This window comes from Panthera onca, chromosome A3, assembly GCF_046562875.1.
Source record: "Panthera onca isolate mPanOnc1 chromosome A3, mPanOnc1 haplotype 2, whole genome shotgun sequence".
NCBI classification, from domain to species: domain Eukaryota; kingdom Metazoa; phylum Chordata; class Mammalia; order Carnivora; family Felidae; genus Panthera; species Panthera onca.
Window position 1 is genome coordinate 117,616,293 of NC_138341.1, and position 20,629 is coordinate 117,636,921.

The following is a 20,629-nucleotide window of genomic DNA, read 5'->3' on the forward strand; positions in this document are numbered from 1 at the left end:
CGTGCACGCGTGCGCAGAACGCCGGCCTCCTTGGAAGCGCATGCGTAGACTAGTATTCAAGCCTCGGCCTTCTGCCCGCTTCTGTCGAGTCCTTACTGGTCCAAATCGGGCAGCGTAACCCATTTCCCCAGCTACGCCACGCCCGGGGAGGAGTCCCCATCTACGTACTGGACGCCACCTCATCTTGTCGTTTGTGTCTGACACGCCCAGAGCCCATTGAAGTTGGGGAGGCCGAGGCCCAGAGAGGTACTTGCTTGCCAAAGGAATACAGTGGGCCACAGGGCATCTGATGCCCTGCCCCGGTTAGCCCATGGTCCCCGCCCTCTCTTTGCATTGTTAGTTACAAAAACGCGGGCCTTGTCTCTCCCAGGACGAAATGGACCTCTGTACTCAAGTTTGTTTCATTCTATCCTACTCCTACTCTAGCACTTTTTCTTTCTGTGGTCCCTTCAATACTTGGCAAAGTTCAAGAATTCTCCTTTGTAGCCTTATTGCAGGCCACCCCCTCCCCAAACTGCTTACAGCTCCTCTGCCTACCCCTATTGCTTCTTCCCTCTGCTCCTTTGCTCAAGCCGTTCCCTCTGGGTAGCGCATTCCAGGTTTATCTTGCAAAATTCTCCAATTTTAAGCCAAAATTGGGAATTAATCCCTCTCAGATTCTTCTTTGAGACTCCAGGCTGAAAATTATATGCTCCCAGAAGCCTAACCGTGCCTATTCCACTATCCCTTGCTGGCATGGGAGCGAGCCCCCAGAGAGCAGGCTGCTTCTTCAGCACCTAGCATGAGGCCATGGAAATGTCCCCTTGCGTATGCGGTCCTTTCAGATCTGAAACCAAATGTTGAATTATTAGAAGCCCATAAAGTCTGAAAGACGAATTGGGGAGGAACAGCTGGAATATGACTGTGGTCATCCTTCCATAGCAGCTACGGTCCTTGGAAGAGTTTTCTGATAGGAGGTAGAAATCTCCCTTCCTGTAATTTTCCACCCTGTGTTTCCAACCTGCTGGTTCTAATGGCCATCTGAAAACAGATTTGCTCTTGGTCCCCTGAATATCACACTCTGGGGGCTCAGTGGTACCCAGTTCCTTCTATGTCTGCCCACCTCTATCAAGTCCTTGTTTGTCAGTGTCCCAAGAACAGAACACTGTTCCCAGCCAGGAATGGTCATCCTGAGGCACAGTGAGAATACTGCTTCACGGATTCCAGACCCAGTACATCCTCTGTGCTTTCTCTGCTTTCAATTCTCCCATGGTTTCCGACTGTCCACACGATGTGTACATTCCTTCCCTCATAAGGCACTGCATGATCTGACTCTCCTTTTTCATCACTCCTCACTCCAGTGACAACCTTTGGTTCCCCTGTTGTGCTCTGTTCTCTGCTAGGCTTCGGTACATGCAGTGCCTCCCCTGGAGCCACCTCCCATCAGCGTCCTGCCTATAATATACCACTATCCCCTTCATTTACTCACCATCTCAACCTCAGGTGCTAGTTCATATATCCTTTCTGTGAGACCTTCCAATTCCTCTTGGCTCCCTGAACACCCTGGGTTCCCCCTACCATTGACATTTGCTTTCCTGTCTTCCAGGCCCATCCACTGCATTCTCAATGCCTAGCACAGGCCTGGCTGTTGTTAGCCTCTCCCCGCCCCCCCCCCCACCCCGGCCTCCTGCCACACCCCTAGAAAAAAATAGAGGGACAGAGATGTAGATTTTTCATATGATAGCCAGTTTCCAAGATGGTCCCCACTGAGCTCTGATTCCTGCTGTTCATGCTCTGTGTGTTCTTCTCCCACACTGAGTAGGGCTGACCTGTATAACCAAGAAGATACTGCAGAAATGACTGTGATTTTCAAAGTTTAGTCAAAAAGCATTGTGACTTCTACCCTGCTTTCTCATAGATTACCTGCTCTAGGGTAAGCCAGCTGCCATGTTGTGAGGATACTCAAGCAGCCCTATGGAAAGGTCTATGTGGGGAAAAACGCCAACAATGACTTGCCAGGCACAGGAGTGAGCCACCTTACAAATGGATCTTCTAGTCCAAGTCAAGCCTCCACATGACTGCAGCCTGATTGACCCTTGACAGCAACCTCTTGAGACGCTGAATCAGAACTACCCAGCTCTCAAATTCCGGATTCACAGCACCTGTGATCCAATAAATGTTTTTGGGCCAATTACACTATAATAGATAACTGACCCATGTCTAATGTGTCCTCTTTATTTTTTCTATGATAAATGTTTTAAAGTTTTTTGTAGAAAATAATATTTTTTGAACACTCTGCATGTTTTTCAGCGGTCATATCACACATTCTAGGAGGCTCTGAGATGTAAGGAGTCACCATCTGGAACCCCTGGTGGCCCCTCACAAGTGACGCCAAGCCAGCCAGTTGGCTGTGGCATCCCAGGACTCCCTCCTTTCCAGGCATCTGGGCTGGGATTGGAGGGGCGGGGGGAAGAGTCAGGTTTCAGATCTGATGGGGGCCCCACCCACCCTGTAAGAGAAATCAGAGAGGAGGCCAAATCCAAGGAAACTCTTCATATGACATACTTTATTTCCAATCTACAACCATTAAAAACCTTTTGTAAGTTTACACTGTACAGTTATTCTTATGTCTGAAATAAGACACAGGGGCAGGGATAGCTGGCGGATTGGACCAGTTGTCCTAGCACCCAATCCATCTTGGGAAGGAGCCTTTTGAAGACAGAAGTGGGGAAGAGAAAACAGTGGACAGGAGAGGCAGACAGTTTGGCCCAAGGATGCCCTTGGTCCCTTCCCTCCCAAAGGCCCTTCCCTGGGGGCCCCCCAGGGCCCACAACTGCAGGACCCTCACCAAGAAACCAGGCTGGGCAGGAAGGGGGCTTCACAGTATTGGCAGGTGTTGGGGAAGGAGGGCCAAGGTGAGACGACAGGTTCTGGCTGTCTTCCCCAGCTGCTGGGTGTTGGAGCTGTTTTTTGGCACTGTCTATTCAGTTTCCCTGGAGGTGGAAGGAGGAAGGGGAGGAGCTAGGGATTTAGGATTCTTTCCTTGAGGAGTTAGGTTTTTTACTACATGAAGAGAGGCCATGCTCCTATGGTGAGGTTACCAAGGGATACATGGTGAGGGTGTTTTTCTCCTGCTCCTCCTCCCCCCCCCCCCCCCCAAGGACTCATACCTGCTGCCTGGCTAGCACAACCCTACATGGCCTTTTATGAGCAGAGCTGGAACTAAGCCAGAGGCAGGGAAAGGAAAATTATAGCCTTCTTCCTGCCCTCCAGCTTCTAGGAAAAGAAGGACATAATTGTTTTGTTTGGCAGGGAGGGGTGGGCAGGGAGAGTTCCCAGTCTCTCAGGCATCTAGATGAGATTGGTATTTTCCACCTGTTCCTGGTCTGGGCCAGCCTCAGTCCTTCACCAGGCTACACTGATTGATTGCTAGTGTAGGTCAGCAGTTGGCCAACTCCTGTTGTATGAGAATCACCTGGAGGGCTTATTAATAACCCCCAACTTGCTGGGCCCCACAACAGAATTTCTAATTCCAAAGGTCTTGGGTGGGGCCAGTACTTTTCATTTCTGTCAAGTTCCCAGGTGATGCTCCAGCTGCTTTGAGAACCTCCAGGCACCTCATTCTCAGCAACTTGGTGTCCTGAGGCAGTGACAGGGAGCCGGGCCACAGCTGGCAAGGCCCAGCCTTTGAGGCACCAAAATACCTGGGAAGCTTCTGGGAATAGTCTTGTGGTGAGTCCCCTGTGCAGAGAAATAAACTAAGGCACAGAGATCAGAGGCAGAGTAGAGAGAGAGCCAGGATACCAGGGTCCAGTGGAGAGAGGATGGTGATGCAGGATCCCAAAACACAAGGGGTGTTCTGGGGCCCTGAGGATAATCCTGATGCACATCATAAAATCACAGAATGGGGAGGCTCTTAGAACCAGGCAAATGGAGAAGAGATCTCACACTTGGACCAGGTCTCCAGATTCCCAGCTGAGGTTCCTCTTCACAGAACAGTTTGGTATCAGAATTGACTGTAACAAAGCATCCAAGCCCTGACTACCTCAGCCCTCCAAGGATGCTTATTGGAAACCAGAGCTTCTTTCCTTAGGGTCTGGGGTCTCATGGGCTGGTCAAGGGCAAGGAGGGAAGGAAACAGGGCTGATGGGATAAACAAGGGAGGGTCCAAGGAGGGTGAGGGAAGAGTAGCAGGCGGTGAGGAGGACCCCTGGGCAAGGGATGTGGGCCCAGCATCATGTTCCTTGAGGTTCTTGGGTCTATGGATTTTGCAAACTTTAAACGCCATTGGGAGGGGTAATTTGTAAAGCCTGGGTGAGGTTCTGCTAGGATAAGCTATTCTGGAGGCAGTGAGGCCTAGGGAAGAGCAGAGAGGATAGTGCGGTGTCAAATGTACAGACAGACCAATGGGTGAATGACCTAGGAAGAGAAGAACCCAAGCCAGGCTACATCTGCTTTCCAAACAAGGCTAGGCAGGACTGAGGAGGGTACAGGAGCCCAGAAGGAGGCATTCAAGTCTGCCCCACCCAACAGTGGACGGTGATGGGGTCCTGAGCCTGGGACAGAGAAGATAATAAGGTTCAAGAGTGGACCTAGGGGATGTCCTGCTCAGCTGGGAGGTCGCTGGGGCCAAACCCAATGTGAAGGGCTGGCAAGGCTAATGCTGTCTGAGGTGTTGGAAAGGTGCCTCCTTTAGTGTGAGAAAACACAAAATAAATAAAGCAGAACCCAAGAAACACCACCAAATGTGACAGCAAACATCAGAGATGGACGACCACAGACACAGGCACTTCCTGGACAGGATGGAAATGTGAGCCTGAGGGGGCCAGGGAGGGGTTGCTGACGTACCAGGGAAATCCATGGCAAGGGAGCCGAGCTGGAGAAGCTGTTCTGGGAGCATTAAGGGATGGGTGCTAAGGTAAGCTCGGGTGTTAAGAAGAACACCTGGCCAAGGGCCAGGGCACTTGGTTTGTTGGTGGGAACCAGCTGAGAAGAGGAGGCAGGAGGAGAGGAGTTTTGGTGGAAGATGGTAACAGAGAGGATGGGCAGGAGGAGGGGTGGGGTAGTGAACAGACTGATCCCAGAGAGAGGAAAGGGCTCGACCAAGAGCAAAGAATGTCAGGGTGGAGGGGTCTCATTCACCGCTGGGGATGCAGCACCTGCTGAGAGTCAGGAAACATGGGTCTGGTCCTGTTTAGTTTGACCTTGGGCAAGCCACTCTCTTCTCTGGGCCTGATTTTTCATCTAAAAAGTTGAGGGGGTTTGACACAAAAGGACAGATACTATGATTCCATTTATATGAACTACCTAGAATAGACAAATTCATAGAGACAGAAAGTAGAACAGAGGTTACCAGGGACTTGGTGAGGGGGTGGGGAGGTGTTATTGTTCAGTGGGTACAATTTCAGCTTGGGTGATAAAAAGTTCTGGAAATGGATAGTGGTGACCATTGCATGGTTTCGTGTCTGGGTTAGGTAGTGGCATATTCTGGGTGTTTTGTACCTACACAAAAAAGCCCCCAGTGGGGCAGTGGGTTTACACAGCAAGAAGGATGGAGTTGGGCCAGGGGATCTGATGGACCCAGGTCCTAGTCTAGGCTCGCTGACTTCCCAGTTAGGGGACTCTGGGATGAGACCTGCACCTCAGTTTCCTTATCTGCACTAACCCATCCTACCAAGGCTGCCTCCCAGAGCTGTCCCTGAGAGGTCTGAAGGAGACGGGGCGTTGGGGGGGGGGGGGTTTGGAGGGGTGGGGGGAAGGGGAGAGGGGAGCAATTTCTAGATAGTAAAGTGCTCTAGGTGGGGTGTGTACAGGATGATGATTATTATGACTGAAGAGGTAGTGGGAGCTTGTGGGGGCTGGTGAGGCTGGAAGGTGAGGGACATTCTGGATGGGAGGGGAGAGGGAGGAAGAGCCTGAAAGTTGGGTGCGCAAGAGGACAACAGGCTGGTGATGAAACCGTGAAAGGTGTACAGGGATGGGTATGATGGAACCATATAGTGGTCAGCGTGTAAGAGGGTCGAGTCTTTGGGCCCTTGACTTTGTCATCTGGGAGAGCAACTGGGAGAGGAGTGTCCCTGGGGGAAGACCAAGAGGTGGGGCCCATTTTGAGTTCACAGAAAGCAAGACCTCTTGGAGGTGGTTTTAAATTGGTCAGTCTTTGGTGGGGATCAAAGTGGGAGGAAAACAGGGAGACAAGAAACTGGACACATATGCTTTGTGCATGCAAGATTTAGGAGCCACTGATGTGCCAACGTGGTCTGATTTTCATTTCAAATACAATCACTGCCACCAGGAGGATCTAGTTTGGCTTTGGGAAGAGGTCAGGCACAGAAAACATGAGGTCATCCAGTTTAGGTCAATCTGGGCAATTGACCAGGTCAGTTAGGTCAATCAGGGTCCCCTGTGTCCCCTCCCCAGCCAACTGGTGCCAACACAATAAGCCTAGTGGTCTGTAGGAAATTAGGACCCCTGGGTTCCTTGGGACTTTGGTGGAAGAGAGTGGAGACGGCAGAAAAGGAAGAAGGATAGAGGGAGTCAGGGAGAAGGAAGAGGAGGAAAAAGTTCTGGGAGTAAAATGGCAGAGGAGGAGTAGGAAGGGGGAAAATGAGAAGAAGGGCAGTGTTCCTTCCTGGGTGCTCCAGGGGAATCCCCACTGTGGGTCAGGCAGTTTTCTGCTTTGGGAATGTTACCGAGACTTAAAAGGCATTTGAAGAAACAAACTTAGAAATTACATTCCAAAAGAGTAGAGATTTTACAAACCAACCCCCCACACCCCAAAAAAGAAAACACAACCAGTTACTAATTAAAATGCTAAAAATCAAACCAAACCAATATTTACACATAACATTTTCAACCCCATCAAGCCCCATGTCCAGAGGCTTCTGTAGGAACAGTGATGAGTGACCTTGCACAGTGGCATGCAGGAAGTATTGAAAACCAAGATCTGGAGCCTCTGACACCAACTGGAGGGCCGGGCAGCCAGGCGCTGAGACAAGAGATGGCAAGGACAATCTTGGACGAGGACGATGGTAAGGCTGGGCGGTCCGTAAGCCTCAGGGCTCAGGTCTCGCGAGGATTTCTCCCCAAGGCTGGGAGTGCTACCTCCCTGACCCTCCACGGCTTGGGGAGATGGCAGAAGGCCTCTGGTGGCGTGTGGCCTGGTGTGAATCCCCTCACCCGGACATAACCTTGGAGGGGCCCCCTGACCTTTTGGGTGGGAGCAGTGGCACCCCAAAGGGGACAGGCTCTTGGCTCCATTGGCCTGCCCACTCTGCCCGCACAAGTCATTATGGCATAAGGAAGTACCTGGTCAGACCGACATGACCCTCACATTCTGCCCATTGGGAATGGATATGAAGGACTTTGGTGACTTGTCCAGGTGACCCTGAAAGGGCAGGACTGGGAGCAGGTGGGAATGCAGAGGTGTCTCCTGAGTCCTGGGGACAAACAAGCAAAACTGCTGGCTTTTGGTCTTCCTAAATTCCACAGACAAGTGGCTTTATTCTGGTATTTCCACTCTGGGCCCCCAGCCAGTTGCAGGAGGTCCACGCATCTGCGTGTGTGGGGGCATGTGTGCAACCGAAATGGGTTTACTGGCACCGACAGGGAGGCCAGCTGAGGCCTTTCCCGCCACATTGCAATGAGCCACATGGCAGAGTCTGTCTGATGGCTCAGGCAGCTCACGTGGGACGTGGGCAAGGGCGGGCAGTGGAGCTGGGGCTGGAACAGGGGCCAGGAGAGGCCATAAGGCTAAGGAAAGAGGCTGGTGAGAAGGCTGGCAGGTGGTGAGAGCTGAGGCAGGCTGGCACTCTCAGGTCCATGTGCAAAGCTGCAATAAACAACATTCTCGAAGTTCAGTCCTGTTTTCCTGTGAGTTCTCATTTGGGGAATTTGGAGAGATAGCCATGCTCTTGACAGAGCCTTAGGAATCTGTGTTTGACTCCTTAAAAAAAGGTTTCTGAGGGAGGGAGGAAAATGAGGGCAGATGGAGAATGTTTGGGAAGTGGGGACAGCGGCCCAGCCCTCCACCCTGTCAGTGAGCGTTTACAGACTGACTGCTGGGGGCCAGCCAAGTACCTAGCAGTGAGTGAAAAGCAGTGCTCTGAGGCCAGATGGTCAGCGGTACTGGGGAGCAAGCTGCAGGGCTCCAGTTCTACCGGGGGGGGGCCCTCCAAACTTGACCAAGAGACCAGAGCTCAGCTGCCGAGCTGCCTCGTGGGCATGGGGGACCCCATGCCTGTCCATCGTGTTAGAAGCCTCACTTTGTCCCAATGGCAAGAATACATGTCAGAACCTCCAATAAATTACCTTAGGGACTTTGGGGTAAATTAAATTATTAAAATAAAGTAAAACTACCTTAAATATTTATAGTAAGAAAACTTCAAATAAACAACCGAGGAAATGTGTTTCCAGGCCCCAGTCCACTAGCACGTCCTGGGGCACTGGCCTCTTGGAGTGCTCCTTGGCCTGGTGTGGCCAGTTGGGAGTCTCTCACTGGGAACATGTTTGCTCTCCACCAGCCACAGGATGTAAACACAGTGGAGATGTGTCACGCCTCTCCAGGGTGCCAGGGAAAGAGGCCCCCAGCCATCAAGGCAGTGGGTATTTAGGCATTTATCTGTGCACCAGGTCTTGAAACTGACCCCACCTATTTCTGTCTTCAAGGTGTTTCCTGGCAAGGTTGGTGCCCCGCAAGCCACCTTGACCAGGGAGGCATTTCCAGTGGCTACCCAACCCTGAGCCCCACACTTTTCTACCTCATCTTCCAGTCCTTGCTGCATCTAGGCTATGCACAGGGAGATCCAGGGCTCCAGGATTCCAAGCAGATGCTGGCCCTGGCTACTGCCCTATCATACCCCCTAGAGCCATAGCAATCCAGAGCAGTGGGGCTGGGAGGAGGAAGAAGTGGGGAGAAGGAAGGGATGGGGATGATGCCCACCTCAGCTTCACCAGGAACCCCACGTTGACTCTTACAGCAAAGACTGTTCTTCTCATTGGTGTTTCCTCCCCGTGAAGGAGGACGTGGTTGGCAGGGAACATCTCTGTGAGCCTTTTCCCCTGAGGAGCATGGCCAGAAGTGTATCCTTTCCTTGGCTCTTCTGAGAAGGGGGTTTGGGCAGAACGAGGCAAGGCTCTCCCAATGGATGGGCTCCCAGAGGATCTCTCTGGAACCACTTCCGAAGCCTAGCTGTGGTCTTCCTTCCACTCACTGCCTTCCCCTAGGAAGTCAGAGATCACCACCCAGCAGTCAGCAGGAGACCCCGCTTTACCTGGATGGGAATGCTGTTGTCTGGCAGTGGTGCAGCTGCTGTCCCTCCAGGGCGAGACGATGCCGACGGCATGGGCCCCTCGCCTCGTCCCCTCTCCGTTTGTTCCCCTCAGCTATCCAGGGAATGGGCTGGTTGAGGTGGGGAGCACGGCTGCTCTGTCACTCGCTGGGGGGAGCTGCCCTCTCCTCCCCACCCCAGCCGGACTCTGAGGGATGCAGCCTGCACTTGGAAGGAGAGTGGCGGATGGCAGCGCGGGACGGCCGGGCGAAGCAGGAAGTGAGAGACTGAGTACTGCAGTCACAAACAGCATCCTAGGGGAAGAGAGGAGGAAGTCAGAAAGAGCCAAGAGGCACCGGCTACCCAGAGGCTGGGTGGCCAGCTGGGCAAGGAATTTGGACCCAGCCTTGCCTGAGGAACCGGTTCCCAGGGGCTGTGGCCCCCTCTCTACACCAATTCTTTAAAATTGTTTTTCTCCCATTAGAACCATAACAAATATTCATAAATAACATTCCACAATGTAATCAATTCTGGAACACACAGAGAAAAAAGTAGATGTTATCCATCAAACATAAATTCTCAACACATTGCACACCCATACATTTATCAAAATGACATCATCTGCTACAGCATAGTTTGTAACTGCAAAACATAAGCACTTTTCTGTCGTTATGTATATCTAGATTTCCTTCTTCTTAATGGCTATATACTATACATTATTCTACTGAATGGAAACACAGTACCTTAATTTATTTATCCAATTCATTTTTTACATGCATTTTAGATAGTTTCTAATTTTTTTCACTATTATCAACACAGGGATAATGGTTAAAAGTGCTGCTATAGAACTAAATTGCTTGGTTCAAATCCTAGCCCTGCCATTTACCAGCTGTATGACCTTGGATAAGTTACTTAACCTCTCTGAACCTTGATTTCCTTCTCTCTAAGATGAAGGACATGATGCCTTTCCCAAAATGTTGTGAGGGTGAAATCAAATATAACAGGCAAAGCATTTGGCATAGTGCCTACTAAGTACACAATAAATGTTAGCAATTTTTATTAATAATGCCATACATTTATTTATACAAGCATGTTCTCCCACCTCTGTGAATATTTCCATAGGCTACATTCCTAGAAGAACTACTGAGTCAATGGGTAACACGATATTTTACATAGTGAAAAATATCTGGATCAGCTTTGAAATCAACATCCAAAATGCCACCTGTGTCTCTTGATATACATGTGGTGATATGGGTGTGATGGTTAATTTTATGTGCCAACTTGACTGGGCCACAAGGTGCCCAGATATTTGGTCACACATTATCCTGAGAGCTTCTGTGAAGCTGCTTTTGGATGAGATTAACCTTTAAATCAGCAAAGCATATTGCTCTCTCTAATGGGGGTGAACCTCATCTAATCAGTTGAAGGCTGGAAGACCAAAAACACTGACTCTCCCTGAATAAGAATTCTTCCTGCCTGATGGTCCTAGGACTGGAACTATATTAGCTACATGCGCTGTACTGGAATTACATCACTAGCTCTCCCGGTTCTCAGGTTTTTGAGCTCAGACTGGAGCTAAACCATCAGCTCTGCTGGGTCTCCAACTTGCCAACTTATCCTCTAGGTTTTAGGACTCCATAATTATGTATGTGAGCCGCCTCCTTATAAAAAAAACTCTGCCTCTCTCTATACACACACATGTACACAGACACACGTATGTATACACACACACAGTCTATTGATTCTGTTTCTCTAAAGAACCCTAATACAATGAGCGTGTTTGGTCTATGAGACTTCAGTGAGGCATATTTTTATTATATGTTCAGTATGTACATTAAACGGAAAAATTTTTTAAAGTTAAAAAAAGGTAAGAATTTAAAATACTTTTTTTTTTTAAGTAAGGCCTGCTGGTTCGAGAGTATGGAGAAGTAAAGTACTAACCACATACACTAGAGGCTGTAGAAATTAGGCAAACTCCTTTTTTTTTTTTTTAATGTTTATTTATTGATTTTGAAAGAGAGAGAGAGAGCAAGTGAGGGGCAAAGAGAGAGGGAGAGAGAGAGTCTCAAGCAGGCTCCACACTGTCAGCACAGAGCCCAACACAGGGCTCAATCCCACAAACTGTAAGATCATGACCTGAGCCAAAATTAAGAGTTAGACACCCAACAGACTGAGCCACCCAGGCACCCCTGGGCAAAATCTTTTGAAAGACAATTTGGCAAGGTGCCTGGCTGGCTCAGTCAGTGGAGCATGCAACTCTTGATCGGGGGTTTGTGAGTCCGTGCCCCATGCTGGGTGGAGAGATTACTTAAAATTAAAATCTTAAAAAAAAAAAAAAAAAAAAAAAAGACAATTTGGCAATATTTATCAAACGCCTTTAAAATGTTATGTTCTTTTATCCTGTAATCCCATTTCTGCAACTCAAACCTAAGGAAATAATCTGAAATGTGGACAAATGTTTTTGCACCTTGTCCACCACAGCATTATGTATGATAGATAAAAACTAGAAACCACCTACACATACACACAAACGGGCCAATCACAGCCCATGCCACCTCCTTGCCCTCCACCTACAACCTTTACTGAGTGCACCGCAGGTCATGTGATATCACCCACGTGATATCACATGATATGGCTAGATCAAGGTGGTACTGCACTCAAGTTAGACCAATCCCAATCTCTTCTTTCTTCTAGTAATCTGAAATTAGACAGAGGGATTTGAGTCAGTGTCTCTTAGATGTTTGAACTAGAAGATGTTATAGAAGCAGAGCTGGGACCATATATGCAAAGGCAAGAGAGAGAGAGACAGGAAGAAAGTAGACATCAGAGAAAACAAAGCTCAAGGGAGAGGAGAGGAAGTCAGAGAAGGTGCTGAGGGCTTCGGGTCCTTATGCCTGGGATCCATAAGATGTTCCACCATTTCCCTTTCTGGAAAACTAATTTATATGCATTCTTTTACTAACATGCAAATAATCCCTAACCAAATCTGAAATTGATATCTGGGGGTGCAGGGGTGGCATGTGCAGCAAAAGATTCTCAGAGGAAATAGAAGCACTTAGGCAAAGAGTCTTAGGGGGTAGGCTGGGGTGTGTGGGAAAATGTTTAAGTTTTTTTTTTAACGTTTATTTATTTTTGAGAGACTGAGAGAGACAGAGCACAAGCCGGGGGCGGGGTGGGGCGGGGGTAGGGGGACAGAGAGAGAGGGAGACACAGAATCCAAAGCAGGTTCCAGGCTCTGAGCTGTCAGCACAGAGCCTGACGCGGGGCTCAAACCCATGAACCATGAGATCATGACCTGAGCCAAAGTCGGACGCTCAACCGACTGAGCCACCCAAGCGCCCCGGAAAATGTTTAATAACTAGTTTTCCAGGAGCGAGGGGAGAAGCCCTGATTTGGAGCACCTGTCAATTTTCATGGTGTAAATCCTCCTACTGTGGCCGATCTCCAGGTGCTTTACTGCACACAGAGATGCACACAATTGGCTCTCATGAACCAAACACACTGGCTCCATTGGGTTGCAGGAGAGCAGTGAGTACACCTCTTCCTTGGAGGGGATGCTAGCAATTTCTGGTGTGTGGTGGTCAGATAAGTCATGTTCACTAGTTTCTTGTATTCAGACCATGTATCCATCAGGTCTGGGGCCTTCCAATCCCCATTCCTTCCTTCCTTTCTTCCATTCATTCATTAAAGTGGGCTCTACACCCAACATGAGGCTTGAACTCACGACCCTGAGAATAAGAGTCACGTGCTCTACCGACTAAGCCAGCCAAGTGCCCCACTCACCCCCCATTCCAGACCAGCAAAAAGACTTTTTGAAACACACAACCATATTCCTGAGTTTGAAAGCCAAAAGAGTTTGGACATTAAGTCAACACCCCAGACAAGAAAAAAGAGAAGGCCCTTCCCACCTACCTCATTGGGAAGGACTGTGGCTCCATCTCCATCCCGGGGGACACCATCCTTCCCCACCTGGGGGAGCACCGAGAGTCTGACCTCCTCGCTGCTGCCTGACTTGGCTGCCTTCTTGTTCAGGATCCTGGCCATGCCCTCTGGCTGATGGTAACTGGCTGGGGAGAGGGGCTCCGGTTTCTTGGTGCTCTCCTCCCCTGCCGCCGAGGTGGGGCTTGGTGCCCGGCCACACACGTTGCGGAAGAACTCCTGCACGATGCCATACTTCGGAGGCTCAGGCTTGGCCCGGGCCTCGGACATGCCCAGTTTCCAGACAGACTCCGTGCTCCCCGAGTGCTCCACAACACTGAAGAGGCTGGACAGCCCGTCATTGATGTTCCTCAATACAGGGCTGTCCCGTGTGGTGGTGGAGCGGGCCCAGGCGGAGCCATTCTGCTTGCCTTGGTGCAGGTTCCACAGGCTGCGGTCCTTGGCGCTGTCCAGTTTGGACACGGACCGCCTCTGGAGCTTTGGCGAGCCATACTTGGGCGAGCAGCACGGACGCTCGATACGCGAGTGCACCTTGTCCAGGGAGGAGGAGATCTGCTTGCTGCGCACCGACACGAGTGATGAGCTGCGAGGTGACCAGCTCTTGCCGTGGAGACCGCTGCGGGGTGGGTCCGTCTGCAGGCCCACGCTGACCGTGCGGATGGTCTGCGTGCCCACACTGGCCAGGCCCACTGTCTGGCTGGACGTGCTCTTCACTTTCTTCTCCAGCGAGCCCGAGCGCATGGCCTGGCGCACGCAGTTGGTGATCTCCTTCATGTCATCGCTCATGTTGCCAGACATCTCAAAGTCATGCAGGGCTGCCGGGAAGCCGGGCCCTGCCGCAGAAGGGCTGCCCCCCGAGCCTGCGTCCAAGCGCTGCCGTGAGAAGTTGCAGAGCCACCGGCTGTAGGAGCTCTCAGCTAGCCTGTCAGCCTCGGCTGACTCTTTGGGTTTGGCAGTGGTGAAAAGGAAGCCGGGCTCGATGATGATCTTGCCCTCTCTGTCGTGGACCACGGGGACACCCAGGCGCCGGGCCACTGGGGGACTGTAGTACACGCGGATACCCGTCTTATCAGGAGCCGTGTAGCTTCGCTGCATCTGCCTTCCTGCCGGCTCCTGGCAGCCCAGGGCGCCCAGGCGGTTGCAGTCCCGCGGCGAGAGCCCTGGCTGTTCCTGGGCATCCTTCTCTGAGTCCGCCGGCTGGGTGCCCACAAAGGCAAAGGCAGGGTTGTTGGGCAGCTTCTTGCCTCGGGCAGCTTCACCGGCAAGGTAGGGGGAACAGTCGAGCAAACTTTCAAACTCAGACATGGACGAAACAGATTTGGTCCTGGGAGGAGCAGAGGAGGAAGAGCGAGGTTAGTGGAAGATAATGGAAAGAGAGCAGGCACTCTGGTCTTCTTCGCTGGTCCACAGCTGGGACCACGACCGTCCTGCTCACGTCTTGTGGAAGACGCTATCGGTGCCCTGCCCCACATCGCCTCCGCACCCACACCTACACACCCAACACAGCACACTCCGAACACCTGCCATTCTCCACCAAAGGGCTTTTTTCATGACTGCAAGAGCACACTTGGCCTCCATGCAGAGGAAGCTACAAATATCACAGAGTTTTGCCCCTACACACAGCCCCCAGCAAACAATGGGTGGGAGTTGGTAGCTCAGTACCCAGCCTCCTTGCTCTTCGGACAGGTGACTCTGAGCTGCACATTCCACTCGGGCTCCCAGGGTTCCTCAGCGAAACTGAGCTTCGGTTGTCCGCGGAATGACAACATCCCCCTTTGTTGGCTGCCTTCCCTTCCTTGTGTCACTTCCAGTGTTTCCTAAAATCCCTTCCCAAATAAATGACCTGCACTCAAATCCTTGTCTCAGGATCTTTGAGACAAGTTCTCAAATCCTGTGTTTGCTTTTGGGGGAACCCAAATAAGATGCCATTGAACCTCTGGCACCTGTGTTGCCTGACGACCTCCAGTGTCAGGTGCACATAAATGCATCTCAGAGGTCAGACCATTCGGCCCTCCAGGACTCTAGGCGACAGGTGCTACGGTTCCCACTGGAGTGAGATGGGAAGGATCACCCAAGGTCGCGTTCCTAGAAATGGCACAGCTGGAATTCAAGCCCCACATGCTGACTCCGGAGCCCACCCTCCTACCCTGGGCCTGCCTGGCTTGAGGTTCCTCTCATGGCCCAGATGGGGTTCTGTTGCTCTCATTCTATTCAGGGTTTTGTAACGGTGGAGATATGGCCCTGATAGCCCCAGGATATCCCTGGCCACAGCTCAGGGCTGGGCCCAGAGGAAACTGCTCAGTAATCCCAGGAATAGCCCAGCCTGTTTCCCCTAACTCCAGACACAGGAAGGAACCCCAAGAGGAGCTGAAAATTTCTTTCCCAGCTAGGATGTATGGGGTCCCAGGTTTTCATACATATCCACAATCAAACAAACAAGAAAAATCAAGGGCTGGAATTCTAATTGTCCCAAGCTTCCTGGCTTCTCAGTGGCTTCAGTTCCATAGAAACCATATCCCAGGGCTCCATCAGCTCTGCTGAGGTGCTGTGGTGGACACATGGGGCAAGGGAAAGAAGACAGACAAGGAGTGGAGCAGGGAGAGGGCCTGAAGGGTTGGACAGGAGAGGGGCTGCAGGGCAGGGCAGGGCAGAGCAGGGCAGGGCAGGGGGAGGGGATGCCAGCACCTTTTTAAGGCGGTTCCCCCAAGCTCAGCTTCAGAAACCCCCTCCTTGTCGAGGATCTTCTCACTCCGCGTCTGTCAAGGAAGAGAGGCAGGAAGAGTGAGTTGTGGCCACCAGCACACCAAGGGAAGGTGACAGGAGGTCAGTGTGGGAGCCGACCCTGGATCCCATGCCTGAGTCTCCTCTTGTAGAGCAGGAGTGAGGTCAGCACTGGTCTGGAATCCCTGTTGGTCAGTTTCTGGCTACAGGGCGTCTATCACTCCCTCCATAGGTATGTGATCCAGGCTTGGTCAATCAGAGCTCCAAGAAAGAACCCTGGGAAAGAGTCTTTTTAGAAGTTATTCTGGGGGTGCCTAGGTGGCTCAGCCGGTTAAGGTCTGACTTCGGCTCAGGTCATGATCTCACAGTTTGTGAGTTCGAACCCCATGTCAGGCTCTGTGCTGACAGCTTGGAGCCTAGAGCCTACTTCCGATTCTGTGTCTCCTTCTCTCTCTGCCCCTCCCCCACTTGTGCTCTGTCTCTCTCTATCAAAAATAAATAAATGTAAAAAAAAAAGAAGTTATTCTGAATGTGGTGGCAACAACAAAGCACCCAACAGCCAACGTTCAGCTAGCAGTGATACCAGCGGCCTGACGTTTCCTGCTCAGGGCTTGTCTCACCCTCATTCCAGAGCAGGTCCCCTGGGACTTGCACAAGTTTTCAGAACCTGCGTCACCAGCCCTCTTGAGCCCCAGTCAAATCCTCTCCTGCCTCAGCTCCCCACAATTTTGTCGCTTACAACCAAATCCCCTGATACACCATTTCCTCGGGCTGTCATGAGCAAAGAGCCTGTATGCCCACTGTCTCCTTACTCAGAATATTGCTATGTGGACAATGCACCTGAGGCTTAAGCAAATGTCACCGACGTGACCTAACTGGTCTCCACAGAGAGGGCTGGGCTACAGCACAGAATGTGATTCTCATTTTACCACTGAGGTAACCGGAGCCCAGGCAGGGAAGGATAGAGTGACTTGCTCAAGATCAGACAGCTCTTAGAGGCCTTGCTTTTCAGAAAGGCACAAGCGACACCAAAGAGAGGGCAAAGGCCTGGCCAAGAACACGGAGAAACACCCAGCCTCTCTCCCAGGCATGGAAGGATGACACTGGCAGGGGGTCCTCACAAGTCCCCAACCACTGGGGACTCCTCACAAGTCCCCAACCACTGGCTGGAACTATGGGGTAGAGATGCCAGGATCGAGGAGCCCAAAGTGCAAGGGTATGACCTGTGAGACAGAGTTAGCATCGTCCCTGTCACCTCTCTCCCACATGTGAGGGGCTTTGCAGTGGAGCCAGGAGCCAAGAGAACATGGATGGCCTGCTACCCCCTCACCTCTTTCCAGCTGTTGTCCTGCTTCTCCAGGTCTGAGTGCTTCAGGACCCAGGGGTCAGCAGCCTTCTGTAGCTGGGCAAGGGTAAAGAGGGTGGTCAGTGGTGGGTAAAGCTGGTGAGCGGGCCCTAGCTCTATGCAGGCCACTCTGCAGGCTCTGCTTTAGCCCGGAGGACCCAGTCATGGGCTAGGAGACATCTTCCCAGTGGGCAGCGGCTCCGCACCACCAAAAGGTGGATTTGGAAAATGGCCACGAGAGCAGCCATTTACAGGCATCCTTAGAGAGCCCATCATTCTATACGGTAACCGCTGTCACTGCTACGCTAATTCATGCTGCAATTCCTGGACCAGCTAGGTCAGCTAAGCACCAGCTGGATGACGTCAGAGTGGGGGCTCCATACTGGGCATGCTAAGCAGCAGGTAGATGGAATGAGTAGACTGACCTCTACACCCTGCTGTGAACAGCTCTTTATGAAAGAGGCAAACAAATATAAACATACGTATCTTACGATTCCATCACTGATTCAAGAAAGAAAAAAGATCTTGGTCATGGGATCAAGCCCCACCGTCAGCATGCAGCCTGCTTGGGATTCTCTCTCTCTCTCTCTCTCTCTCTCTCTCTCTCTCTCTCTCCCTCTGCCCCTCACCTTCCCGCAAAATAAAGAGACATTTAAAATAAATAAATAAAGATTTTTTTAAAAAAGGTCTCTGTGAACATAAATTTAAGTAGCAAGAAAGGGAAGAAGTGGGTTGGCGTATGATTTCGCAATATTTGGGTCTTATATAAAGATGATGTCCTGATTTATGTAATTAAAATAAAAAGTAAAACAAAGGAAAAAGTCAAAATAAAGAATGGCGCATAGCAGCCTGGTAGGTGGCAGCTGAGTGCGTGATGTGCACCGTACTGGGGCGTAATGGCCAATGATGGTTTTTCCCATCCCCCTCTTTTGGTCAGAGGACTCTAACTTTCTCAAATTCGGAGGGCTCTAGGGGTAGGCACATGACTTACAACTGGCCAATCAGCCTTATGGAAGAGGAAAACTCTCTATTGCCGGTGGTAAGCTGTAAAGAGATGAGTACACAACTAACAGTAGCCATATTTGATGACAGCTTGCTTCGGAATAAAGCACAGAGGAAAGCAAGCCTGAGAGACTGTCCGACGGATAGACCTAGCGCCTACTGCATTCTCTGAGCACCTGGATCCAGCTATAACTGAAGGAGATCCTAGCCCCGGACTTTTCCCACAGTGAGTCCCCGCGGTGGCTGGAGCCAGCTCGGGCTGGGACAGGCCTCACCTGGCTCAGGCGGTTCTGCAGCTCCTTTACCTGCTGCTCCACCTGCTGCTTCTCACCCTGAAGCCGCTCCACCAGCTGCAGCTTCTCCTGGCTCCAGTTGCGCTCGCTGATCTGCAGCTGCCTCGTCAGCTCCATGACAGCGCTGTAGGACTCCGCCAGCAGGTGCTGCTGCTCCTCGCGCTCCCTCTGTAGGGCTGCCTTCCAGTCGGGCCCTGCCCGCTCCCCAGCCCCCTTGCCAGCCTTCAGCTCCATCTGCAGCGGAAGGAAGAGCAAACTGGGTGTCTGGCCCCAGGGGACCCTGCCTCTCTGCCCTGAAGACCCCTCGCCTGCTGACCACCTACTCAGAACTAAGCCCTCCTCACAGTCAAGGCTCGCAGGGAGCTCTTTCCATGCCAAGCTCTGTGCTTCCCAAGCGTTGTCTCAGTATCCTCATGACGTCTCAACAAGACAACTACCTTTTTTGATATTATAGAGAGGAGAAAGAGGTTCGAAGAGGTTATCTGGCCCAGGTCACATAGCTACAAAACAGCAGAGGTTCCTGGTTATTGCTTCTCATAGTTCATCAACTCTCACAACTGGTCTGGGTTTATGGTGAGTGCGGGACACGCACCCAGGATCACAAAATGAATGTGTGCAGCAATCAGCCCAGAGTGATGGGTTTCGTGGCACCAAGACTCAGGGTGGCAGGAGGTAAATATGCGGCCTCAAGCATCAGTGTACCCCAAGTCCCCCAGGCTGTGCTCTCATATGTTAACCCCCATAGGGGCTGGTCCACTTCCCAGTGTGCAGGGGCACTTGGAATGGCTGGGTTGTGGGGGGTCAGCAGGAACAGTGAAATGTGCAGACAGGGCAGGAGCCGTGAGCTCTGCAGGGAGGGTTAGGAGGAAAGAAGGGTGGCACTGGGAAGCCAGAAGTGTGTGAACCCTGGGAAGAAGGTTGGGGTCATGGTAATGAGAAGGCAGGAGGAACAGAGAATTGGGAGAAAGGTCAGGTCTGCTTCATATTAGCTGGATGACCTTGGGAAAGAAATTTAACCCCTCTGTGTTTGTTTCATTGCTTGTCCAGCAGAGATCATCAGTGTGCACACCCCCAAGGGGCCCACGATGCCCAGGAAGGCAGCCTGCAGCAGGGACAGGCTCGGGGAAGCTGGGACCTGAAGAGTCATGACAGGTGGGGGTGGTGGTGGTCACGACAATCTCTCTGAGTGGGAGGAAACCCACCCTCTCACTTTTCAGACCGCAGGAGGGCAACAACTTGCCTCCGGGCACACAACAGAGACCACAGCTCCAGGGCTCCTGGTTAAGGCTCCTTTGATCTCCCTGGGCTGTGGGGAGGGGAGTCCCCAAGTTTGTGGGGAGGAAGCAAAACAAAACCAGGTAGCAAAGGATTAAGGGGATTCTTATGAGGAGAGGTGGGAGTGAATGAATACATCAGGGAGAAGCCCAGCCATGTGTGAAGGCCGTCACCAGGTGCAGACAGGCATTTAAGCATCTGGCCTCACTTGTGAACCCATGGTGCAACAGAGGTGCCTATGATGTCCCGAGCCCATGTGTCAGTCCTTCACATTCCTTTCCTGGCCCAATGACTCCAAGGCTCCAGTGTTTCTGGTACCCTTGCTGTATGATTCCAGCCATGATCTTGCCATCCCTGGGCCACGAGAGGAGGTGAAGGGGTTCCTATGCTCCCAGATCTGACAGCTGTGAGGGTTTAGATGAGGGAGGAACAAAGGGGGAAATGTCTCTGACAGGTGGGGGACTCACCTGGGCAGTATGGCTCTTCAACTCTGCCCGCTCTGTCTCCCAGGTGGCCTTGGCCTTGGCAAACTGTTGCTGAAGTTCAGTCAGACCACGGCGTTCATCCCGAAGTAGCCAGCACAGCTCCTTCAGCGTCACCTTCATGTCAGCCAGTGTCTTGATATACTCATTGGGCTGCAGATGGGGGCAAGGCCTGGGTTAGGAGCTTCGAAGGCATGGGAAGGGGAGCCTGGGCTGGGAGCACTCACCTAGAGTCCAGCCCAGGACTCTACCTGGTCTCGAGCAAACCGCATGACCTCCCTAGGTCATCTCACCCATAAAACGGGCATGACAAGCCCAGCCATG

At 51.6% G+C, this 20,629-nt stretch overlaps 1 protein-coding gene and 1 long non-coding RNA gene across 3 annotated transcripts in view; one reads left to right on the forward strand and one right to left on the reverse strand.

Moving 5' to 3' along the window:
* Positions 1-46: 46 nt before the first annotated feature.
* LOC132668116 (uncharacterized) lies at positions 47-2,192 on the forward strand. The gene is made up of 2 exons (XR_009605479.2): positions 47-246; positions 1,898-2,192. It is a non-coding gene; the product is annotated as an uncharacterized LOC132668116 (long non-coding RNA).
* A 924-nt stretch (positions 2,193-3,116) lies between these two features.
* The window catches only part of MTCL2 (microtubule crosslinking factor 2), a 71,468-nt gene continuing 53,955 nt past the window's right edge, over positions 3,117-20,629 (reverse strand). For both annotated transcript variants that reach the window (XM_060617257.3, XM_060617246.3), the window contains 6 exons: positions 20,291-20,458; positions 18,531-18,782; positions 17,239-17,310; positions 15,873-15,943; positions 13,161-14,511; positions 3,117-9,562 (listed from right to left, as the gene is read on the reverse strand). In XM_060617257.3, coding sequence (XP_060473240.3) covers positions 9,410-9,562; positions 13,161-14,511; positions 15,873-15,943; positions 17,239-17,310; positions 18,531-18,782; positions 20,291-20,458 — 2,067 coding nt within the window. In that variant the 3' untranslated portion in view covers positions 3,117-9,409. The remainder of the gene's footprint in view (positions 9,563-13,160; positions 14,512-15,872; positions 15,944-17,238; positions 17,311-18,530; positions 18,783-20,290; positions 20,459-20,629) is intronic.